We start from the raw sequence: 26,344 nt of genomic DNA on the forward strand, positions 1-26,344 counted from the left end.
TCCTCCCCATGATCCTCCGTTACCTTAATGGGGAATACAAAAAGGGAAACTGAATTAAATTCAATGAGATTTTCAGAAAGGCTTCTTAAGAGTCAGAGCTGATGTGGAGAGGGCTGGCTGACCCTCAACGGAATCAAAAGACAAGCAGCATCATGTTATTATAATAAAAGAGAACACTGTAAAAAGCTAGAAGGGTTCCAGGCCCTCCTCTCATCATTGCCCCCCTTTTAATTCTGTATTATGAAAGCAAATGACAATGCATCCAAATAAGACTAAGAATTCCAAAGGGGAAAGGATTAAGGATGAGGAAGAAGTTTCCACCACCAGTCCCGATAAGCCAATAACAAAGCCAATAACAGGCTCAGACCAAAACATGCTGGTCCTGGAAATACCCAGGTGCCCCAGTCCAGGCACCTGAACAGGACTCACAAGACCCTGGCTCTAAGCCTGCCTTTGCCACTTGGAAGCTGGGTAATCTTGGGCAAAGTTACATTCTCTGTTTTGGTTTCTGTCTGTCTAAAATGGAGGGGATGACAGAACCCACCTCAGGAGTGGTTGTGAGGATTTCAGGAATACAAATAAAACACAGGGCACAACACACAAAGCACATGCGTCATTGTTATGATTACTGTCTAAGATGCCTTTGTGGAGCTCAGTGGTGGGCAGCTTTAATGGAGGTCTCCAAAGAAGGCCTGCAGGTGGCCTGATGTTAGCTCTCCCCGAAGCAGACGAACGGCTCTCTCAAGCAGCCAACATGCCTGGGATGCGGGAGCAGCTCCTGGGGAATGATGACAGGAGCCCACCTTTTCTAAATGCTTCTTGTGAAACACTTATTGCTAAGCATCCTGTGTCCATATTCTCGTTTGGACTTCTCAGTCCACTCTAGAAGTTATTACTATCGTGTCCATTTGGCAGATAGAAACTGTGAGGTTCCATGACTGACTTGTCAGGGTGGCCCTGGATTCTAATCTGGATTAGCCTGACTCAGATCCCGACTTTCACCTACACATTTCTGCCTTCCCAAGACCAACCACCTCCCTTAAAGGTAAATTTTTAAAAATCAATAATCCCCTGATTTCTTTCTAAGTCTATATGTTTTTCCTAACATTCATAGGGCATTTGTTTCATGCAAAAAAAAAAAAAAAAAAAAAAACCTGAAAATCTTGCTATTTAAGTAGAAAATCCAGCTGTGGCTCCATAGTTCTGAAATTCCTGTTCTGGGAAATGTATATTGTTGGCTTTTTTCAAAAGATTAGTAAGCTGTGAGCCCTTTCCTAAGAGGATTACATCTTCTTTCAGGGTGACCAGATGATCCTGATGCTCTGAAATACTCAAACTTGGCCACAGACCTTGGGATTTTAAAGTAGACCTCAGTTTTTATTTACAAGAGGAAACAGTCCATGTATATTAAAACACACACACACACACACACACACCTTTTACGGGTTGTCTGACAGCGATTCCTTTAAACAGGGTTCTCTGTGCTGTGTGCATTCTGACAGGAGCATAGGTCAAAAAAGAAGAAAGAAGGAGGCGCCTGGGTGGCTCAGTCGTTAAGCGTCTGCCTTCGGCTCAGGTCATGATCCCAGGGTCCTGGGATCGAGCCCTGCATCTGACTCCCTGCTCAGCGGAAAGCCTGCTTCTCCCTCTCCCACTCCCCCTGCTTGTGTTCCCTCCCTCGCTGTGTCTCTCTTTGTCAAATAAATAAATAAAATCTTTAAAAAAAAATTAAAAAATAAAGTAAAAAATAAATTAAAAAAAGAAGAAAGAACACTCAAACCTCGGCATTAGCATCCAGGAAGCCAAATGACTGTCAGTGGGGCAAAAACCTGTGCCCATTTGAGCTGTTGGTACATGATGTGATCATGTTGTGTTAATAGAAATTTCACGGATAATGGAAAGTGGTAGGAAGCTAAGAGTAAAGCTGTGTGTTATGACTCGTGGCCAAAGATTACCTACTTCCAATGGATTTGTTGCCTCCCACACCTATTGTTCTTTTTACAATATTTTTCCGCCTCTGCCTCAACAAAGCACAACAGAGAAGGCATTATGGATGGTGCAGGTACAAAGAGCCAAAGCCCTGCCAGGTGTTTCTGACTCTCCCCTTGCTTTGCAAATTACAGTACAGTGTTATAGCAAGAACAAACCTGAATTCCCAAACTGCCCACCTTTACTGTACAAGGGCCCAGATGAGAAGAATTTGGGAAAGAAAGCAAAAGAAATCCACCTCCTCGGGGACGTCATAAATGCTTTTGTTTGCAACCATGCCTTTGTCACATTAAATGTGTGTGCCATTCATTGTCTTAATTCTATGAACCCATTATGGGGTCCAAGTGACTAAAATTCCAGGAGTCTCTTCTGCTCTTCATTAAAAATGAAGCAGGACACTATAAATAAGAGAGTGGCCAGAGAAGTAAGGCTTCCCATGTGCCACATATTGTTCTAAACTACTTCATATGGGTTATATCACTTAATCCTCCCCAATGCCCTTTAACACAGGTGCTTTTATCAGTACTTCTATTTTGCCGATGAGCAAACCAAGGCCCAGGGAGGTAAAACTAGTGACTGGCAGAGCAGAATTCAACTCCAAGGCCCATGCTCTTTTTAAAAATCTGTCTTCGGCTATGCATGCTCACTGTAATAGAAATCTAGATTTTTCTAAAACCAGACACTTCATTCCCTCCTGGAAGCCAAGAGTTAGCAGCTGTCAAGAAGGAAATGCAGAGTCAAGTTTACATCATGGGAAGGTCTAGACTGGGGGGAATTCCACAGGCCAATTACACCTTTCATTCCATTTTAATGTAGAACACCAAAGTCTCAGGAAAAGATGTCAAATCATTAAGTGTATGGCACCACACTTGCCATATTCAGAGACCTGAGCAAACAGACGAAGAGCAGGTTTGACTTTTCAGGGAAAACACGAAGGGAAATGCTCCCCGTTTTTTCCAGAACAGCTGAATCCTCTTGTCTTAGCTGAGACAGCATCCTGCTTGGGGATCCCACAAGATTGTTCTCTTCCTTGGCAGCTGCACCCTCCAGGCTGAGAAGAGGCATTAAGGTGCCCGACACCGCCCCCACTCCCCTGCAAGCCAGGGCCAGACCAGCCAATCCTGCCCACACTCCCCTAGGAACCGCTTTTTGGCCCCCAGCAGGCACGAGCCCACACTGGAGGTCAGAGAGTCCTTCTTAGCCTCGCTGTCCAAAGAGCGCACATCCCGATACCCCACCTGAGGACACACGTCTGGGGGAAAGAAAGTGGCAAGGACTCTGGCATCCCAACCTACCCAGGCCTTCTCATCCTGCTGCAGTCCTGCAAAGCCCACTGGAGCCTGTGCTCAGGTGGGATCAACCCACACAGGTGGCCTGTGCCATAAAGGAAAATCCCAGGCTTGTGGGAGGGGGAGTGCTCAAAACAAACCAGTGTGAGTCCCAGCCCCACTACATGGCCAGCTACTCTACCTCCCTGAGCTGCAAGACCCACCTGCAAGAGGTAGGTAACGGGGGCCACCTCCAAAGAGAACCAAGGACCACATCAGATGCCTGACATGATCTCCTTTCCTACAAAGCATGCCTGGCTCATACTAAACACTCGAAAGAAGAAAAAGTCCATTTCCTTCCTATCCAGCCCCCATCAACCATCTGTTTACCTAAGCTGGTTATGACCTTGGTGGATTTCAAGAAGCTGCCAGTACAGTCAGACTCTGATGTTCTGTAACATTCCTGGGCACAAACGGTTCTTGGGCACTTTTCTGAACTACCTGGCCCAAGTGGAACTACCACAGATTTGCATGTTTCCTTTCATTCCTGACTTCTTACTGACTTTCACGGCTGATTATAACGGCTTCATGCATAAACAATGCTCTTAAGTTATGCAGCCACAATAGCACCCCCAGCATGATTTCAAAGTATTGGTGCCTATGTTTACCACAAACAGGGGTGGCCCATGTCACTCCTGCAACATCTTCAAGGAGATCAGCAGAGGACTGCAGACGCTCATAAGCCAAACACAACAGAATGTGCCAAGCAAGCTCTGAAGCAGAGGCAGGAGGGCCAGTGGGAAGGACCAAGGGACACAGGATGCCCTTCAGTGCCTCCTGAGACTTGGGGGCAGATGGCAGTCCCCATGCACCACTGCACCTTCCTGTCCCAACTGGAGGAAAGACCCCTCCCCCCATGTCCAGTGAGGTGCCCAGTCTCCTGCTGGTGTCCAGGGCCACCCCCACCCCCACCCCGGGAAGTCATTGGGAGAAGTCCAGCAGATGGGATTTTCATGGAGGAAATGCCTGGAATGCTGTCCAAGAGGGCATCTGGATTAATGGATGCACCCCCACAGCAGGGGGATCGCTGGATGCCTGCACCCCCACAGGCTGGCTCCTGGATGCACCCCCACAGCAGGGGGATCGCTGGATGCCTGCACTCTCCTATGGCTCCAGCCGCACTCGGAACACTGGGGCACACTCAGCCACTCCTCAGCCTGACCCACTGCCCCCACAGCAGGGCAGAGCCAGGGAGGAGGTAACGGGGAGACCCTGACACAGTTCTTCAAGCCTCATTCCTCGTGTGATGGGTTCTCCTCCTGACCCTCAAGGACAAGAGAGCTAACCTCAAGGAGAAGAGTGAATGTCTGGGCAGAGGTCATGTCCACACAGCCTCCTCCCACTTGGGTCCACAAGCTCCCTCCTCTCAGGTGCCTTGTGGGATCACCTGCCAATACGCCGGCACCCAGCACTCATCCGCCCATCCGTGCTCTTGCTCATTGGCATGAGCGAACCCAGTCCCCGCAGAAGCTCGGCGAAGGTTACCTAAAGACCTTCTGGTTGTATCATGCAACCAGTAATGACCTCAGCAACACCCTGGCAGGAGGCTTCCATGGGCCAGGCACCACGCTAAGTGCTTTTTGTACTTTATTTCATTTAATCCTCATCACAGCCTATAATGTAGAAGGTGTTGGACTCCTTTCACATGCGAGGGTACAGGTTTAGAAATGTCAAACAACAAGACAACCCAGCTAGGAAATGGCAGATCGGGGACTCCGGTCCAAGTCCCTCTGACTCCACACCTGTCTTCTCTGCTGTTAGCCCGGGGTTTCAGCTTCTGAAGTAACCTCTCAGCTGCTACCTCATTTAGTCCTCCCAAACACTCATGAGCTAGAGAAACACAGGTATTAACCACATTTTTCTCAAACAGGAACTGAGGCCAAAAAGGTCACAAAGAGAGGAGGGGACATTGTAGCACAGTGGCCAGGTGAACAGATTCAGTCACCTTGGAAAGGCTGCTTAACTTCTGGGAGCCTCAACTTCCAAATCTGTAAAATGGGGGTGAGTGGTAGTCCCTGACTTATTGGGTTGTTGGGAGAATTTAAGGGGATGGCATCTATAAAATCCTTATCACAGTACCTGGACTGCAGGAACGCAGAGCGAATGAGTGAAGTTCACCTGTTTTTACTATGAGATTAAGCAATTTGCCCAAATCCACTCAGGAAATGTACAGAAAAGATAAAAAGACAGATGTCACGGCTCCTAAGCCAGTGACCTCTCCTTTAACAACACTGCATCTCCAAAGATGCGCAGCAATGTAAATGCTCCAAGTTCTCCACCTATTATGACGATGAACAAAGACGGGCAAAGGACACCTCCTAGACTGACTGTGGCCTGAACGTTCAATCAGGCTGAGAGGACGAGCCACCGAGCAGGGGAAAGAGAAAGCCTAACTGAGCACGGCCTGTCCCATAGGGGCCTTTGCCCAGGACCAAACAGGCCCTGTGCTTTAATGCTCTGCTGTCACCATCTTTAAATTCTTCATAGTTTTTGAACAAAGAGTCCCATATTTTCCTCACTCACTGGGCCCTGCAAATTATGTAGCTGGTCCCGGGCTCAGCAGATCCTCAGCTTCCAGCTGCCTACACCATCTCAGGTGCCGGGTGGACTGGTCCTGTCCCAGCAGACCTGCTGAGCCCCTCAAGCCACGCTCTCTAGAAGCCCAAGAGGACAAGAACAGTCTTCTCCATCAGCAGGCAGCATCTGGCACGTTCTGTGATGAGCAGCATCCATTTTTATGGGCTTACACACACATGCACGAAGTTAATAAGTATAATGGTAATGACATGTGCAAGCCCCGAATATCAACTGGCAGTTGCTTCACCTAAAATGGATAACCAAAGGTCTGCTCTGTGAACCCACAGCCACTTACGGCCCTGCCCAGCTTGCCTGTCTAGATCATTTACATGGATAACAGCTCTTTTAACCTTGGGAGGGTACTGTTTTCCAATATCAGGTGCCAAGATAAACACTCTGAAGAGCACAAAGTGAAGAAATAGCCATCTATTTCTTGTCAAGAGATAATGCTCTTCTTTCCAATATGGCCTTGAAATGCCCATTAATAGTTTGGCTTCTGAGTTATGTTCATAATCTTGATTTGAGGTCACCAGGAAGCTATGCAACATACAAATTTAATACACCTTATAAATTTAATGCCTTATTTAAACGGCCTTGGAATGAACACCCAATGAATGTTGTTCAAACCAAATGGAAATTGAAATGTTTACCATTTATTGAAAACACACTGGACTCTTTTCAAAGTTGTATCGGTAAAATAACTTTCTTCTGAAAAGCAGACGTGCTGGCTATGCACATAGAAATCCCCTAAAAATACATTAGCTATGCAGATGCCTAATCTGTCAAGGGTGAGTTGTGGTCCAGGCAGAGGGCTGCATCACAGAGGGGTCTTTGAGCCTGGCTTGACATTTCAGGAACAACCACCTCAATCTGCTGGTCACTAAATACTCAGGGAAATCAAAGGAAATCAAGCAGCCCTCCTCTTCCTTCCTTCCTTCCCTTGAAGGAGAAGCTAACTTTTGTTTAATGGACCAAAGAGGGCTGATAAAGATTCTATCAATGTTTCCAGAAGCCTGACATGAGGAACTTCTTCTGAATGATACACAATAGCACGACTGTAGTCACTTGATATAAAAAAACACAGGCCATTATGTCTCTTGTATAAAAACTGCATTAAAAGGATCTCATATACTAATTCATAGGCTGGCATTTACAACATCTATTTCATTTTTTCTCAGTCTCAGCTACAGCAAACCTCCCAGTCAGATCACAGTGTCCCAGGGAACACAGAATCTGCTCAAAGTCTCTGTCTAGAAGATGCTCTGGGTCTCGGTGAAGAAGGAAATTTCAATAAGCAGAAGTGACTGCAGAAGATGGGGGACCCTCGACAGACATGAATGTGGATAAAGAAAAAGCCCATTTGTTGGCATCTGTGATGGTAAATCTGGAGGAATGACAGACCGGACACAAAAGATCCTGGTGAGAATGTACACTTCTTTAGGCAAGCTCAACACACCAAGTCATGTATTGATCGACGTAAGTGTGAGCACCACCACCAACTGAGGATCCCTCAAAGACTGAAAAGGGGCTCAAATCTCAAACTTGCACTTCCATGAATATGTGCTTCAGGCTGCAGGACAATTAAAGACCCGGTGGGACCAAGGGTGCTTGGGGTAATGATTCCACATTTCTTTTACTTTTGTTCACCCTCATACACGGCTACATCTTCATCACAAAATGGAAACATTAATTGTGCTTGCACATGCCCGACAGATTTCATAATTATTAGGTAATTTGGTACTTGCGTGTTTGCCTCAAAGCACACTGGTATTAGATAAGATAAAATACAAAATGAAATAAAAAGCCAGCATGAGATCCCCATAGTAATTGATCAAAATTATAACCACATTGAAATAAAAATCTGAGTTTGCCTCCGACAAGAAAACAATGTCTATATTTTCATTTCCCTTAATTTTGACTAGCATCTGTAAATCCAGCAACAGACACTGCAGCAGCTCCCAATGAGAGAAAAAGCAAAGCAGAAATATATCTGGCAGCAAAGAAATTTTGAGAGAGAGAAAAAAAATGAACAAAAGGAGCTCAGACAAAGATTTAGCAAGCCATACAAGAAGAACTCTATCTGGTCAGCAAGGAACCGGGTGTGAGTTTACAAACGCAGTTAGATACATGTGTGGGTAAGATGCATCACTGAATTCCAACTGGTTCGCCCTGTCCTGCTAATGCGCTGCTGACTGCAATAATGAGACCAATAAACTGTCCTGAAACATTGAAAACGGTCCTTTCTGAGATTTCAAGACTTTTGAAAAGATTATTTTAAAAATTAAAATAAAATTTAAATTTAAAAATTTCAAGATTATTTTAAAAATAATCTGCCAGAGAAAAGTCCAGTAATTGAAGTGGTGCTGTGAATTAGAGCATTGGCCACTGGCAGCGTAGGTTGAATGCATTAATCTTGCAGAATGACAAATAACCGTGTTTACTCAACAAAAATGTTCAGCGAAGGAGCGCCTCCCCTAGAAAAGCAATCTGTAGAGTATCAGGCTTCCTATAGGTAGCACAACACTGCGACCCAATTCCTGATAAGTGAATACTCCTATTTAATTATTTAAAAGTCCATTGATATCCACATTGATGAAGAGTCATAATTATCAAAATGGGTTAAAGAACCAACCTTTTACTCTGCTGACTCGGTCTTGTGGAAAGCGACATCACGTTTATGTATGAAAGCCGCCCTCTCAATAAATAGTTGATAACGCAAAAACCTGGTTGTGCATTCCAAGAAGTGCATGTTTGGTAAGTGCTGCATAAGGCATGCAAGGTAAATGTCCATTATTTTCCTCGCATTAATGGCAGAGACACACAGTACCTGTATTTCCGCTGTGTATTTATCATCCCGATTCTAGAAAATGTAATTGGAACCCTTCATCCCCATAAACATAGCAATCTCTGAATGTGGTACTAAATAGAATGAAAAAAGCTCAGCTTCTACCAAATTCTTCCTAAGGAGCATGGAAATGAGCATCACGCCACTTTAATACCTTGTACTGTGAGTGTTCAGGGCGTGGAGCCCATGAGTTTAACAGCCTAGGCTACCAGACCTACCGGAATGCCAGGCACTGAATCCCAAAACAGAGAGGTAATAAAACTATGCCTCCCCAAAAGAACCCAAACAATGTGCATTATCTGAGGAAAATGAAGCAAGATAGAGGCAGCTGAATACTGGCATGAATATGTCAAACAGGAAAGTTAATTAAAAGTTGAAGCCGATTGAAACCTCTGCAGTATCTGCCAGCTAAGGAAGGCGGGATACAGACACACAGCGGCTCACCAGGACTTCCCTTTCGGGGCCGCTGTTCTGGCACAACCGTAACAACCTCTCAAGATTAACTCTGAGTCCGACATACACGTCTCAGGTTCTTCCACACCGTCCCCAAAACACACCCCTTTGCTCAAACACGATGACAGCCTTCTACAAACTCAGAAATATCCCCTTTAAAAGAAACTAATAGGTTGCTATTCCTGTGCTCAGCAAAGACAAAAAGGAGAAAAAAAAATAGGGAAAGTCTGGCACAGAATACCTACCATATTATCATAAGCTAAAGTAGTGAAAGCCATGGTATTAAACATAGAAACAAACAATTGGGGAAACGCTCTCCTTTTTGCAGCCATGACAATGAGGTACATTGTTAAACACTTGTGTTTATGTTGATGAAGGCAGCGATACTTCTACTAGCTCAAATTATATTATCTAATAAAAAAACCTTACCAAAATGGCAGTTTTCCCAGTCTCCAAACACCTTAAAATAAACGGCCAATTGTTATTTAACTTATATTCACAATAGCTGTTTTGTAAAGTTTTTGCCTTAGTGCAGAAATTACTAAACCCCCATTCTAAAAATGAATATACCACATTAATTCACAACATGAAGTGTCAACTAGAGAAACTACATAGAGTATGTAAAATGATACAGTGGTATGCAGTATGCCTACTTCACTGAAAATCAAATTTACATGTCCGTGCCGTAAAAGTGTAATTACAGTCTGTTATGCAACATGGTACTGTCACCTTTGAGTCCCCTTAATACAGTGTTAACTTCGTTTTACAGCCAAGTTTTTTTTTTTTTTTAACTCATGTTCAGAGTATCCAAATTGTTAAGGATGCAGTGATGTGATGGAAGGATGCACAGAGTTTTGACTTAGAGGAGTATTTCTTCAGGCAAATGGCCAGAAACGTGAAAATAAGCAAGAGAAAGGCAACTGTCTCCTTGCTTTTCCAAATGATGTTATGCCTCCCACACTCTGAGCACCTTAGATCTCTTCTTAAAGTTTCTTATATTCTGAACTGTCTAAATCAATGTTATTTGCTAATTTTAAAAATTCCATCATATTTGGAGGCAATGGACCAAGATGGCCAAAAGGTACCTGCAAAAGGGCTCCCCAAGTTACCTGACGTGCCCTGTCCATCATTCATGGAAGTCCTTGCCTATCAGGCCAAAGCCATAGGTACCTCAGGACTCCATGGCACATGACTGCCTTCAAAATGCAAGAAGAGCAGGTATCCACCCCGGAACCTAATGCCAAGCAACACCCCACCTTCCCCTTGCATCCAATTACAAAACGCCAGGCAACAGCAAGGAATGACAACAAAGCCATAAACAGCTGGAAATAATTACACAATTGTCAAGCTGCAAACATGACAAAAGCAAAGCTAGGCTTGTGAATTCAGTATCAGAAAGGATGCTGATGAGAAGGTAAGAGAAGCATTTTAGCTGTTTCCAATTGGCTATTACAGAGTAGCCAGTAATATGGCTGACGGGTTTTTTTGTGCAGTGTGTGTGCATGTGTGTGCGAACGTGTGTGCTAACTTCAGAGAGAAGGAAAAAGCCTATCTCCTGTGCTCCTACAAAATGTGAGATAAAAGATAGGTAAGCACAACCAAAAAACCATTCACAGGCTCTGAGGGGATACTTTCAGAGTTGCTACAACTAAACTACAACAGGCAGATGAAAAATATTTCTTTAAAGTTATACAAAAATGTTCTCTTCTTTAAAAGCATAAGGAAAATACACAGGCAATGCAATACAGGCAACAGCAACAGTCCCAAACTCTTCACATAAAACATGTGACACACAGGCAAAATGCCAAAGCAGGATACAGACTGGTCCAGATTCAAAGAATACCAGCAGAAGAGGCAATTCCTATAAACTGACGGGTGGGTCGCAGGTATGTAAATTATCACTTTTCTATAAAGGCACATCGCAGCCTCAAGTTTTTATGAACTGCCCATAATTCAATGAACTCCTTCCCCAAATAACGGAGTTGAGCAAACAGTCTTCCCACAGTTTCAAAGAATATGGCTATTGGCAATTTTTAAGAATAACTTCCTCCTTTCCATTGTGGGCTGATGCCTTATTACGATATTTGGATTTCGTGTGACAAACTGCTTCATATAATGTCCCCAAAAACGCTACTCTCTGAAGCAGAATGCCATAAATAAAATACGTACTTGGTTACCAGGCAGCATGCATAACACATATGTTACATTGGCCCAAAAAGCACATTTAAAAATGCTGAAAAGTTAACTTGAAAATTTAATCTGTTTGTACCCATTTTCAGAGAATTATCCCCTAAAGGCCAATTTTATTTTCTATCTTTGAGAGAATGCTTGGATTGATCCTGCTGATTTGTTAACTTGAAATTCTTTGAACCCTTGTAATTTCTCCTCCCTAGCCTATTTTTTTCTTTTTTTTTTTTTTCTTGGAGGGGAGGGCAAAGGACCATACATCTCACAAGGTAATTTTAAGCATAATGCTGCCTGTTTGAATTAAAATTGATGCAGCTTCTGATAAAAGCCTAATAATCAATTCTCCATTCTCATTACTCTCCAGAATTATATGGACGCAGACCAGTTTCTTAAGTTTGTGGACTACTCTCATAGGTTATTACCCGGCAGTGCAGCTGAGTGGAAAGATAACCACATTCATTCTCCTTATCTGTAATGATGTAATGCATCCCAGCCCTGGGTCTAGCTGATTGGGGAATAATGGGATTGTACAACCGCAGGGATGACAAACAATAGTGCAGCGTCTTTCTCAGATATGCTGAACCCCAGTCTCCAAAGCAGGCAAGGTGAAAGACATCATAAAACAGGCACTGAGGCTGCCCCTTGGATGAAGTTAGCATTTTTTTGGCCAGAAAAGCATCTGCTCTCACACAGTAACAGCAATACCGACACTGGAAGGAGAGCCAGGCAAACACACTCAGTTTCCGAGCCCCAGCCAGGACAGTGCCAGTGAGGATCCTGCCTTTCTTTGTGTTTAGAACCAAGTGTCATCTAAAAATAACCAGTTGGCAGGGAGGAATCATTGCACAGTCCACTGCCAAGACACGAGGGGACCAGAGACACCGCTGATAACTGACGCTGCTCCGGGTTCACGTTTGTTTGGAAAACTAAATCTGCCTCCATTTTCTGTGCTGGAAAAATCATCGCTTCCTGCCACTACAGAAACCTTACCTTTTGCAGAAGCTGGGAGCCGGAGTACTTAGCAGCAATGGATTTTATCTCCCCACCAAAAGCGGAGGCCCAGAGCTTCACCCTACAGGGAGAAAGGGCACAGGAACAAATATAACACCCGTGTCACAGCCAACACGCACGCACACACGGGGCTGTGGCTGAAGGAGCCGGGCGACAGAACATTGGAGAAAAAAAAAAAAGAAAAGAAAAAGCGCCTGGGTAGAAACTGCCAGCACCAAACTGCAGAGCGCAACGCGGGAGGGGGCCTGAGGGGGGTCACATAGTTCAAAACGCGCAAAGTCTCCCAAGCTCTCTAAAAAGATCACCGGGTTTTATGTGAATCATTGTCTGAGAACTTGACCACCCAACTGGGCATCACCTGGCAAATACTAGTCGGAAGAAACCCACCCATTTCCCCCCCTTCCCCAAAAAGAAGTGAGATGGCAAGACAGCAAAGAGGGAATAAATAAATGGCCCGTGGAAGTTGGATTCGGTAAACAGGCTTCAAAGTTGGAGCTGTCACTTGCGGTGAACCTCTCCGGTCTCCCTCGCCGACCTGAGCGAGGGGGCAAGAGCATCCCACCCCAGCCTCGCCGCCCCACGCCCGTCCTGGAAGGCAGGTGCGAGAGGCGAGGCCGACGCCCGCGGCAGGTCCTGCCGGGCCGCACCTGCAGGCGCCCAAACTTGGGCACGGCGGGTCGCGGGCGGCCGGGTCCCCTCCCTGGGCGGCGCAGGAGCCGGCACTTACACGGAGAGCGGGATCTGCTGCTCCGAGCGCACCACGGCCCCCAGCGCTGCGTAGAGAAGCGCGGCGGCGAGGAGCGCCGAGGCCCCCCGGGACGCGCGCCGCTGCGAGCCCGGCCCGGCCATGCTGGGCTCCCTCCGACGCGCCCGCGGCGGCGACAGGAGCGGCCGCGGGGAGCTGCGCCGAGCGGGCGGTGGGCGAGCGCGCTGCGCTGACTGCTCCGCGCCGCCCCGCCTGCCTCTCGCGCGCCGGGCTCACTTGGGGAGCAGAAAAAGGAGCGGGGGGTGGGGGAGGGCGGGGAAGAGGAGGGAGGGAAGGGAGGGGACAGGGAGGCGGGCGGGGGAAGAGGGAGGGAGCCGCGCCTCTCGCACGGCGGCCGCCCGGCCCCGCCTCGGCGGCCCCGGGGAGTCCGGCGGGCCCCGGCGGGAGGGCGGGAGGCGCCGCGCGGGCGGGGACTCGCAAACTCCGGTGTCCTTGGCGGCGGCGGAGCGCGCCCTGCCCCGCCCGGCCACTGCGGCCGCCGAGTTCTTGACAACTCCGCAGTCCGCGGCCGCGGGCGCGACTCTCAGGCTGGCCCCGGGCGGTCCCCCGACCCCAGGGGCCGGGGCTGCTGGGGGGGGGCGGGAGGAGCGCCCCGGGGTCTGGGGCGGCGGGGTCGGGCGCTGCCGAGCCTTAGAGGATTCTCGGGGGGAAGGGGCAGGCGGAGAGGCAAAAGTCTTGAGGAAGGAGCCGGGGCTTGCGGCGGCGGCCGGGGTCGCCAGCGGCGGAGAGGGGCGGGGACGGGACTGGGGGCTTGCGGGTCCCGGCTAGGGCGCTGCTGCGTGGCCGCCCGCGGCTACTGCTCCGGCCCCGGCGCCTGACAGGCAGGGGCGCGAAGGGCGGCGCTGGCGCGCGAGCGCGGGGCTCAGGCTCCGGCCGCCGCGGGGCCGCCCCTGAAGCGCCCGGAGCCCGGCCCGGGCTTCCGAGCTGCTGGCGCTCGAGCGCGCTGCTGCAGCCCGGTGTCCGCGCGACTGCGGCTGCGGCCGGGCTGTCAGGGCCGGGAAGGGAAGCCACTGCGGCGCGCAGTCCCTCGGGATCGGCGGACCCCCTAGATTTCGGGAAGGCGAGATTCCTCTGAGGCCCGGAGGCCACCCGCTCCCCCACGCCGACCCCCACCCCCTGGGCCGGCGGCGCTTTCTGGCCGCGCGCTGAAGAACGGGCGAGAGAAAGGAAGTCGGGGAAGCCCTGGGAGGCCGGGGCACCCGCCTTGCCCCACCCCCGCCCCCGGCCGCCCCCACCGGGACCTGGCTGAAGGAGCCCCCGGCCCGCGCGCGACGTCTGGGGTGTGACTGGGAACTTTGTGGGGCCCTCGCGTGGACCCGCACTGAAGACCGACCCGAGGGAGGCTGAGTCATTCTCGACCCGCCGAGCGCACCTCGAGGGGCCCCTGGCGAGCCGCGCGCTCCCGACGCCGCGGGGTCTCCGGTGCGTCCACCGCCCGGGCCCGCCTGGTTTGCGTGCCTCCGCAACCCGGACGTGCGCTCCTGCGCGCCGGCCGCCTCCAGCCTCGGCGACCGCGGGCGGCGGGGGAGCGAGTGGGGGTGGGCTGCCGCTTCCGCTCGGGAGTGCCGGGCGAGGACCCAGGCCGGCCCTCCTGCCCAGTGGCCCCTGGACAGAACTACGCCCCAGATGCTGGGCTTGGTCTGACTTGGCTGCGCGGGGAGGGGAGACCCCGGGCTCCCGTGGGCCGGTCGCGCTCGCACCCGGGGCTCGGCGCCCGAAACAGGCCCCACCGGGGAAACGCCAGGTGCGCCCCGCCCACGGGCAGCGTCTACAATCTCCACGGATGACTAACCGGTTATAATGAATTCTCCGCTTCTGTGCACACCTCCCGTCATTGGAAGCGTGCTAACAGTTCCAAACAGAGCCAAGCGTGGCCTGACCCCGGGGCAAGTGGTCCGGATGGCTTTGCTGCTCAAATTGGGGGCTGGGAGAAAATTTTTTCTCCTGTCAGACCCCAGGAGCCTTCTTTCTAAATGAATGAGTGAATGAGTGAGGGAAGGAGGGAAGCATACTAGCCCTCATCAGTGAAGCACCAGTCCCTTACCTATATGGTATCTATATGGTAATAGCCCTTCACGCATTCACTTATTCATCCAGTGAATTGTCAAGCATCTGTGTGATGGGATATATGCTGGAGACCCGGTAGCCAACAAATGACACCTGCCTCATGGAGAGGGTACCTACCGAGGGACACAGGCCTCACTCAAAAAGCCATAAATGGTAAATGCATAATGATAAACTTTGACAAGAGATCAACTACAGTGCATATAAAAAAAAAAGTACCTGTAGCATCCATGTATTGTTTTCCCTATTAACCGATGGGAAAATTGAGGCACAGCGAAACTGTACAGCTTAGTCATATATGAGCAACCCCTGGACGTCTGGACTATATTGAGGGCCACTTGAACACCAAGGTCACGATGACATTTTATAAAGTCATTATGCTCTCTTACCCTGATCTTCACAGGCATTCTGGGCAACTGGAGTGTAACCAGGACAAGGAGCCCTGGCACAGAGAATCACATGCCCAAGAGGTGGCATCTTAGCATTTATAACCTTAGACTACCTTATTTATTATAACATGAACCACTGTAAACAGCGTGATGCACAATATGTTTAAGATGAATCCCACTAAACATTTCTTGCTCTGTCAAAAATAAAAATATCTTGTGTACCAAAATCTGCTATCAATAAATTCAGAGCTCAAAGGGTCAGAAAGATTTGGGGTTTGTGAGGCACATCAGGATAAGGAACCAGAAGCATCAGTAGGCACTGGGTCCTACTTGCCATTCTCACCCAAAAGCCTATATTTCAACGCCCGACTGTCAGTTGAAGCATTGAATCCGGCCAAATGAGCCCTGCTCTGTCCCATCGGCTGAGGATGCTGTGTTTGTCCTACAATGAGGAGCTGCTGCAGGGCTTTGAACAGAAATGAAACATGGTGAAATATTTCAGAAATGTTCACCCAGTCCTGGTCTATGGAATGGACTCCAGAGGAGACCCCAAAGCAGCAGTTCTCAGGGCAGGAGAGGACACTGCCCCCAGGGGCATATTGGACATTTGGGACTTTTCTTTTTATCACAATGACTTGGAATCCTACTGGCATTTAGTAGATGGAGGGAGGACAGTCCCACACAAGGGAGAATTGTCCTGTGTCCCACAGGACTTTCAAATGACCCCCTGGACATTCAGGTAGGAGAAAAACCTGGTCATCATTATCTGAATAGAGAACTTAAACCCATTTTATATAAAAATACAAAGGAGCTTTTGCATGGCTTTTACAAGCACCAAATTTTCCAGAAATGCAACTGCTGTGTAAATAAAGGGAAGGTTGTCATCCGTTTCATTTAGAACATTAGCCAAAGGTTTTGTTTGTCTGTTTGTTTTACCATTTTGGAAAATCATTTCTCCAGTGGCAACTGTGCCCACAGGTCCTGAGTCACCAACAGAGCACATCTGTATTGGTCAGCATTTGAGTGTGGCATTCAAGTTAGTCTGCATAGAAGTGCAAGCTTCTAATGAATTCATAACATCTTGCAGTATAATCTTGCACGAGTGTTTCACATAGTGAAATATCTCTTGTTTTATTATAAATTACTTTTATTTCTCTTGGATATTACCAGATAAATCATCATATTGATTTTTAAAAAAAAAATCTGACTGAGCAGGTTATATCGTCTCAGAATTTCAAATCAGGATGGCAAAGAGGGTTTTTGGGTCTAACTGGGTAAAGATCTACTGCTCCAGATCAGAAAGAGAGATGGGCTAAAAGGCCATGATGCTGCTGATAGGGATACAAAATGCTTCACCCTGAAGCTGCAGAATGACAAATGCTTTAAACTTTGACCTACCAATCCCTTTTATAGGAATTTACCTTGCAGTTAGTAATTGCATACATATACAGTTATTCATTACTGCATTAACTCTAAAAGCAGAAGACTGGAAACAACACAACTGGCTATTAGTACACGATTAGTTAAGCAAGCATCTACACAATGGAGTATTATGCAACTGTTTAAAAAACGAGGATGATTTCTATATATGGTTGTGAAAAGATCTGGGGAATATATATATTTTTAAAACAAGGTTCCTAAGAGTGTATATGGTATGCTACCTTTGTGTAAGAAAGGTAGAAAATGACATATTTTTATTTGCTTTAAAAATGGAAAATACACAAGAAACTACAAATAGGTATTACTTGTTGGGGGATTAAGAGGAACAGGTAGATGGGGACAGGATCAAAAGTGATGTCTCACAATGTTTATCACTTTAAATCATTTTGATTTTTGAGACTTGTGAATGTATTACTTATTCAAAACAGTAAGAATGTAAATATTCAAAAGCTCTTATAACAGTTTAGGTACTGGGGCCTAAACTAGGGTAGAGGGAAGTGTCATTGGGAGGAAATGTGAGACACAGTTCAAGTCCTTGATCCTCTGTAGAGGTGGATCTCAAACCCTCAGTGGTTCTGATTCGGGAAGTTCAAGTTGGGGCAGGAGGTGGAGGGGGGGTCTTTCTTTCTAATAAGCCCCTCCAAGGATTCTGCTGCTGGTGGCCTTGGACCACTTTTTGCAAGCACAAGGCTTCTCATACATGAAGTGTCATGGTAAGCCTGGTCACATTATAAACTTTAGGATCAAACAAACCTAGGTTCAGGTCATTGGCTCATCCTCACTCTATCTGTGAGAATTGAGCAGGTTGCCTGTCCTCTCTGAGCCAGCCTTTTCTCAATAGCAAAAGATGGACAACAGCCAACTTAACACAGACATGAAGAGGGTGAAATGGGGAGTACAGCTCAGTATTCAACCAACGTTGGTTACTACTTTCATTCTGCAGACACAGCAAGTATTCCCACACCTGGGCTATTGCTCTGCTCTCACTGTGCCTCAGGGTGTCAAAGCCAGGGAGCCCTTGGCTGAAGCCCAGCTTCCTGCTCACTATCAACACACACACACACACACACACACACACACACAGAACCCATCTCTCCATCCCACCACACTGCCTAGCCCAACCTCTATCATCTCCTCCCTAAACTCCTATGACTAACTCCTCATAAGACATCCCTTCTCCTTTTGCCCCCTTCAAATACATTCCTTATTCCTCCAGTAGCCGAGCCCTCTTTTTTTTTAATTTTATTATGTTATGTTATCACCATACATTACATCGTTAGTTTTTGATGTAGTGTTCCATGATCCATTGTTTGTGCATAACACCCAGTGCTCCATGCAGAACGTGCCCTCTTTAATACCCACCACCAGGCTAACCCATCCCCTCACCCCCCTCACCTCTAGAACCCTCTGTGCATTTCTCAGAGCCCTCTTTTTAAAACAAAAATCAGACCATAAGCATTCCCTGGCTCAAAATCCTCTAGTGGTTTCTATTTTAAATTAAAATGCAGACTCTTCACCAAGGCACCCAAGGCCCTTGGTTCCTGCCCCCAGAAGCCTCACTTTCCCTCCCTCTCCCCACTGCTCACTGTGCTCCCACCTGTCTCCTTGAAATTATTGGAAAATGCTAAGCTTGTTTCCACCTTGGGCCTCTGCGTGTTCTGTGCCCTCTGCCCGGATCACTCTTCCCCCAGATGGCCCCAGGGCTGTTATGTACTGTGCTCAGGCTTCTGTTCAAATATCCCCTCTGCGGGGAGAATTGCCTTGACCACACCAGGTAAAAGAGAAACACATACACGCACACTCACACACACACACCCATATAGCTCTATGCTTTTACCTTTCTCCATTTTTCTTCCTAGCAGCTATCACTAACCGATAGAGTGATTTATGTGTTTACATTGTGCCTCCCCCATTGGATGGGTCGTGTCCAACTTTTCATCATTGTGACTGTAATGGCTTCAGCAAGGCCTTTGATATTATGAGGGCTCCATAAACATCAACTGAATGGCCAGAATGGATGTCCGCTTGAAATTCCTTTCTCCTAGGATCCCGCCTGTTTCCTTCTTCCTCGGGCTCCAGCATCCACCTCACCCAAGACACAGAGTCTTTTAATAAGCACTAGATTTGCTAAGGAGAGAATCAAGGAAACTGTTTTTCTGAGGATTCCTCGGTCATAACTCTGTGGGAAGATGCTGGTTGGAGAAATAAGGAAGATTTCTCAAAAGTTTAAAGACACTGGAGAATGCATATTTTAAAATACCGAATGCTGTATTTTAAACAATTAGAGGAAAGAAACTTACTTGTCATCTTCAAAATTCTATTAACCATATAACAGTGACATAATGTCTAGCCCCACAGTGCTGCTCGGGGTGCAGATGTGTGCAAAAGGGACCACCGGGAGCACTGAAGAATGTTCTGCTTTTCGGAGCAGTTTGAATATGTCTGAAATGCAGCCCTGGGGAAAGATAGTGTCCACTCGCTCTGCCAAAGCCCCCTGCAGGGAGTAGATGTGAAGGCCGCTTCAGCGGACTTCAACCAAACTGGATGATCCTTTCAAACATTTCTAAATCTTCCACCGAAAAAGGAGGGCTCTTGAGTCCCGAACACAGAAAAAGGCAATGGATGGGGAGAGTACTTTGCGCTAGATGTGCCCCCACCATCCAAGGGTCGTTCCCAAAGCTGAGAAGGGATGGACCTGGAAGGATCAGCAGGCCATGGAGCAGCTCACCCAAGCCTAGTGATCTTTTGGCCCACAGATATTAGAAGCAGCTCGTCCACTCCTCCTACTCAGGGGCAGGAATTGAGCTTGCGAGGCTGTGTGCTCTTCCAGCCCTCTCCTCCCCTGCCCACCCCCAAACCCACACCCTGGCACACTGTGAACCCTCCTAGCTTTTTATTGAATAAAATGATTCTGTATATGTGTGTGTGTGTTCTATGTGTATATAATATAGTATGTATTATATATGCATTATATATAATGTATACTATATATGATATATAGATTTTATATATAATGTATATACACACATGACATGTGTATATACAATGTATGTACATTACATGTACTGTATATAGACACATACATGAGCCTATGTCTTGGTATGAGTGTATAATGTATGAGTGTGTACGTGTGGGTCTGTGTATGTGAGTGTGTGTGCCTGTATGTGTATGTGAATGTATGTGTATTTAATTGTGATTTTTTTTATGCATAAGTGTGCGTGCGAATGCAGTAACCCTAAACTTGCAGTTGTCTTGTTTGCAAAAGGCAGTCTATTCTAGGGTAATGCAGGTCTAGCATTCAACTGAGGGGATTCCTTTAAACCAACCTCTACCTTCGTCCCTGGAGAACTGTGGCTTCATACTCACATAGCCACACTTGCACACAGAGTGACACAGATTTTTCAGCAACCATTCTCTCGGCAAAAGAAGAATGTTTGTGTGGAGAGAGGAGCCCTTAAATGAACAGTTGCAACATATGCCCTGGCTACTACATGCCATGGCTACTATTCTGGTTTTGTTTTACATCCAAAACATCAAGCAAAATGGGGAAGAAGGGGAGAGTGTTCACACATAACACACTTCTAATTATCTGAATCTGAAGTTGCCTGTTTTCACAGAGGGCAGACTGCCTTCTGGAGTTTAGGGTTATAAGAAAATGTCTTTCCAGGATTGGATCCGTTTCTTTGAGAATACCATAAGAAATGACAAGTTGTCCAAGTGTCCATCAAATGGGAACTGGTTAAATTAATCACAGTTTATCGTATAATGGAATTTCATAAAGCCATTAAAAAGGACAAGGTGACTTCTATGAACTGACATGCCCACATGGCAAGCTGTCCAGGATAAGCGAAAGTGTTAAATGGAAAAAAACAACAGGTGGTAGAGCAAAATGTGTAGTATAAACCCACTTTTGTTTTTTAAAAACATAAATATAGGTATAGATAAAAGTATAGGTATAGATATATCACTATATGCCTTCTGAGTGGATAAGCATGGAACAGACTGGAAGGGCACACGCTAAACTGTTAATGCTGGTTACCTCTAGAAAACAGGATCGGGAAATGGTGAAACATTTGGGAAGGGAGACATTTCATTTACTAATTTCAACATTTTGATATTGTTTGATACTTTACAAAAAGTATGGAGAGTAGAAGATAGTATGTCTGTAGGTGTTATTACAGGAGGCATCCGAACAACAGATATTCCAAGACGCCTTGTGTGTGACCACCTGTTTTCAGAATCATGCTGAGGTACGTGAGGAAGACCCATCATTGCTAATGAATGAGCGGGAGGAGAAGAGGTTGATCCTCAGAGCTGCGTCCTCTCTGGAGGAAGTGATATGTGTCTTCTAAACCGAGAAACATGACCCCATCAGCAGGCGCAGATAGTAAAGTGGCAAGGCCCCCCTACCCTCCAAGGCAGTGCATGCATTTGTAGCTTTCCCTTTGGTGAGTTGTTTTCACTGATCACAACTGTTCTTGAAATGCTGAATTGCAATTATGCAAATATCTATTATATGTTTAAAACATTTGTCTTACCAACCGTGTTTGGGGGGGGGTATGTAAGGTATTTAGATTCCAGGAATATCAATAATCAAAAAAGGGCATTGTTTTCTGCTATATAACTTTAATAGTAAAGATAAATACAGTATTTGAAAGCTCGCCTGAAATAATCAGGTTTCAAATATATATTGTAAACCCTCTCTTTGAAGCCAACTTTTGGATGATCCACCCCCAACTTCTCATCCCAGGTTAGCTTCCCCAGGGCTAGCAACTCCTCCCGCTATTCAGTAAAGCTACACTTTGGAAAATAAACTGATTTTTAAATAGGATCAATAAAATTCCTTTAGATTGGTAAGCGATCTATTTAAACAAACACATGTTCTGAAAGCAAATATAAGTATGGATGAAATTAGCCTGTTTTTTTTTTTTTAAAGATTTTATTTATTTATTTGAGAGAGAGAATGAGAGAGAGAGAGAGCATGAGAGGGGGAGGGGCAGAGGGAGAAGCAGACCCCCTGCCGAGCAGGGAGCCCGATGCGGGACTCGATCCAGGGACTCCAGGATCATGACCTGAGCCGAAGGCAGTCGCTTAACCAACTGAGCCACCCAGGCGCCCAGCCCCTGTTTTTGAGTGCTCATTGTCTATATAGCTCTTTCTCTCATGGACTAGAGCTATAGCAGAAGGTTCCTGTTGTGAGCATAGGAACTCTAAATCCTCAGCTCACTTAGAGAGTATAAAGCCCCTTCATTGGATGACCATTTCATTCAGTCATGACTTTGCATCGAAACATTTCCTGTTACATGGTTTGCGGAGGGGTTGATCCCTCATCACATGAAAATAGCCCAATTATTCAAATATTCTAAGTGGTCAAATAAACAGAGTCATTTCCATAGTAGATCTTAGGACTCATATTTTTAAGGAGAAATGTTTAAGGTTAAGGACCATGGGGCCTAATCTCACACTAACTTGAATAATTTGACAAAATTGTTTGTTAGGATGTAAATTAAACTGACAATATCAATTAATCAAAATTTTGTAAACCCTTTGCACATTTTAATCTTAAGAATTTATCTTAGGGGACTGCTGGGTGGCTCAGCCGGTAAAGCGTCTGCCTTCAGCTCGGGTCATGATCCTAGGGTCCTGGGATTAAGTCCCGCGTTGGGCTCCTTGCTCAGAGGGCAGCATGCTTCTCCCTCTGCCTGCCACTCTCCCTGCTTGTGCTCTCTCTCTCTCTCTCTCTGACAAATAAATAAAATCTTCAAAAAAAAAAAAAAAGAATTTATCTTAGAGAAATAATTCATGAGCATAAAAATATTTAGCTGTAAGAATATGTGTCATAATATTATCTAATAGAAAAAATAAGAAACCACTAAAATGCCTATACATTGGGTATTGATTAAATAAATCATGGTTGGGGGGCGCCTGGGTGGCTCAGTGGTTGGGCGTCTGCCTTCAGCTCAGGTCATGATCTCAGGGTCCTGGGATCGAGCCCCCATCGGGCTCCCCGCTCAGCGGGAAGCCTGCTTCTCCCTCTCCCACTCCCCCTGCTTGTGTTCCCTCTCGCTGTGTCTCTCTCTGTCAAATAAATAAAATCTTTAAAAAAATAAATAAATAAAATAAATCATGGTTGATTCATGTAATATTATGCTGATTTTTAAAATGATGCTAATGACACCTTAACTACAAAAAAAAAAAGATTAAAAAAAGCAACTTATAAACATGTGTGTCGCAATCCAATGCTTTAAAATAGTTACTACCAGTGAGAACATAAACAATAAAAAACTCTCAAAAGTATTTATTGTCAGTGAAACTGCTTTGGCTTTTCTCTCTTTTTTATTCAATCATTTCTTTTAAAATATAGAAACGATGTGTGAACATAGGTTTTAAAAGACTTCAACCAGTACAGAAAAGTAGATATGCGAAGTCTCCCTTCTCTCTAAATAAAAAAAACAAAAACAAAAACAAAAAGACACACACACAAAAACCATTGTTCACCATTCCCATTTTTAATGATTTCTGTGATTAAAGTATATCTGTATTTTAACGTTTTTATATGTGTAGTCGTCAGCTTAGCCATTTTTGCAGCGTCCTTAACATGTGCAACTGTGACTTCAAATGCCACGGATGTGAGGGCGTGTGAAGCAGCCTGAGCCCTGGCGGAGTTTACTGTCCAAGGGTTTATTTGCTCTCCAATGCTGCTTTACCCAGTATCTTTGGACACACCACAATGAAAGAGGACTTTCAAATTCCTGCACTCGCCCTCCCTTTGCACCTTCTCCTCTTCAAATAGGAATATTTGCAAATATAGAACAATTTTTACCTTGTCAAGGTTTATAATGTTTGCATCTCATCTTACAAGTCATTCTTCCAGGCTTTATTTACAGATTCATTATAAAAATTGAGACCCAAAAGTCACATTTACAATAACAGATGGCTATGTACTTTATTATCATCAGTCTCTGTGAAGCCCATGCAGGGTGTCTGGCCTCACAGAGAAAACAGACTTTGGGTAGGAACATGGCTATATCAATTCAGCCTTTTTTTCTTTGACAGAGAAAACGTAAAAAAGCAACAAAGATTTTTTAAAATCCACAAACTTTATTCTCATCAAAACTTAAAGACAGATGCAGTCTGCAGACTATAAAATACAAGTAAAGGCCAAAGGAGCAGAAACACTGGGCATGTTTATGGGGCATGATATGGGCATGTGTATATGGGCATGATAAAGATCATCTACCAAAAACTGCGGCCAGGGGAGGTGGGTGGGCGGATGGGTTAAATGGGTGACGGGTATTAAGGAGAGCACTTGTGACAAGCGCTGGGTGTTATATGCAAGTGATGAATCACTAAATTTCACTCCTGAAACTAATATTATGCTATATGTTAACTAACTATAATTTAAATAAAACTTGAAACATTAAAAAAAATTTAAAAAAACAACTACAGATAACATATTAATGGTAAAACATCAAGAAATTTCCGCTTCCAATTGGGAATAAGGCAAGGATATCCACTCTCACCCCTTCTATTTAACATTGTACTGGCATTCTTAACCATGCAATAAGGCAAGGAAAATACTGGAAAGAAAGAAGTAAAATTTTTGTGATTTGCATATAACTTGGTTATATATATATAAACCCCTATAGAATCTAAAAATATATATGTATAATAAAAAATACCAAAACTAATAAGTGAACTTAGCAAGGTGACAGATACAAAATCAACATATAAAAATCAACTGCATTTCTTTTTTTCTTAACATATATTGCATTCTTTGTTTCAGAGGTACAGATCTGTGATTCAACAGTCTTGCACAATTCACAGCGCTCACCATAGCAAATAAAAAAGAAGAAGATAGCAGGAGGGGAAGAATGAAGGGGGGGAAATCAGAGGGGGAGACGAACCATGAGAGACGATGGACTCTGAAAAACAAACTGAGGGTTCTAGAGGGGAGGGGGGTGGGGAGATGGGTTAGCCTGGTGATCGGTATTAAAGAGGGCACGTTCTGCATGGAGCACTGGGTGTTATGCACAAACAGTGAATCATGGAACACTTCATCTAAAACTAATGATGTAATGTATGAGGATTAACATAACAATAAAAAAAGGAAAAAAGAAAAAAATCAACTGCATTTCTATATATTAGTAGCAAACAATCAAAAATGAAATTTAAAAAATAACACAAATAACTAATAATAAATCTAAGATGTGTAAAGCCTCTATACTGAAAATAAAACATTCTTGCGAGAAATCTCTAGGCCCAATCAAAATCCCAGAAAACATTTTAACAGAGGTTGAAAAGTTGATTCTAAAAATACAAACAAAAAGAACCTATAAAAGATTTTGAAAAAGAACAAATTTAGAAAACTTCTATAATCCAAAATTAAAACTTATTATAAAGATGTAGTATCAAGACAATGCTGTATTGGTGCAGGTGTCGACATAAATAGAGCAGAGAGCCTGGAAATAGACCCACACTTACAAGGTCAATTGATTTTCAAAAAAGATTCCCTAAGGTACATCAATGGGGGAAAGAAGAGTCCCTTGCACAACTGGAATCCACATGGAAAAAAATGAACCTCAGCCCTTGCATAAGAGCCCACTGTACCTAAGAATTAATTCAAGTGAATTATATATATAAGTCTAAAAGCTAAAACTAAAATTTCTAGAATATAAGAAAAAATTTATTACCCTGGTATAGGCAAAGATTACTTTATGCACACAATACACACTAAGCAAACAAGAAAAATATGATGGTTTGGGCTTCATCAAAATTAAAAACACCTACTGCTTGAAAAACAAGAAAATGAGACGACAATATCTAACAAAAGTATCTAGAATATATTTAGAATTTCTACAGCTCAATATTAAGAAGATACACAATTCACAAATGGACAAAAGATTTGAGCAGATACTTCACAAATGAAGATTTATGGATGGCAAAGAAAACATATGAACTAATGCTCATCACCATTATCTAAAGGGAAATACAATTTGAAAGCACAACGAGAACACTACACACCTGCTAGAATCGTTAAAATTGAAAAACCAGACAGTCGTAAGTGTTAGTGAGGATGTAGGGTAACTGGAACTCTCATATCCTGATGGGACTGTAAAACAGTACAATCATTTCAGAAAATACTTAAACAGTTCCTTATACACATAAACCTTCCCTATAGCCTAGAAATTCCTAAGTATTTACTCAAGAAAAATGAAAACATACATCTACAAATTATACACAAATGCTCCTAGCCCCTAATTGAAAACAGCCCAAGTGTCAGTTAATAGGTCAT

The 26,344-nt window shown here is 45.1% G+C and overlaps 1 protein-coding gene across 1 annotated transcript in view; it reads right to left on the bottom strand.

The window, feature by feature from the left end:
* The window catches only part of CACNA2D3 (calcium voltage-gated channel auxiliary subunit alpha2delta 3), an 856,401-nt gene extending 843,022 nt beyond the window's left edge, over positions 1–13,379 (bottom strand). Inside the window, exons 1-2 of the mRNA XM_034997896.1 lie at positions 13,118–13,379; positions 12,370–12,451 (exon numbers count right to left, since the gene is read on the bottom strand). Of these exons, the coding sequence (XP_034853787.1) occupies positions 12,370–12,451; positions 13,118–13,239 (204 nt within the window). The 5' untranslated portion in view covers positions 13,240–13,379. The remainder of the gene's footprint in view (positions 1–12,369; positions 12,452–13,117) is intronic.
* Positions 13,380–26,344: the final 12,965 nt, after the last annotated feature.

The sequence above is a fragment of the Mirounga leonina genome, unplaced genomic scaffold (assembly GCF_011800145.1).
Source record: "Mirounga leonina isolate KUSES-001 unplaced genomic scaffold, KU_Mleo_1.0 Mir_94, whole genome shotgun sequence".
NCBI lineage: Eukaryota > Metazoa > Chordata > Mammalia > Carnivora > Phocidae > Mirounga > Mirounga leonina.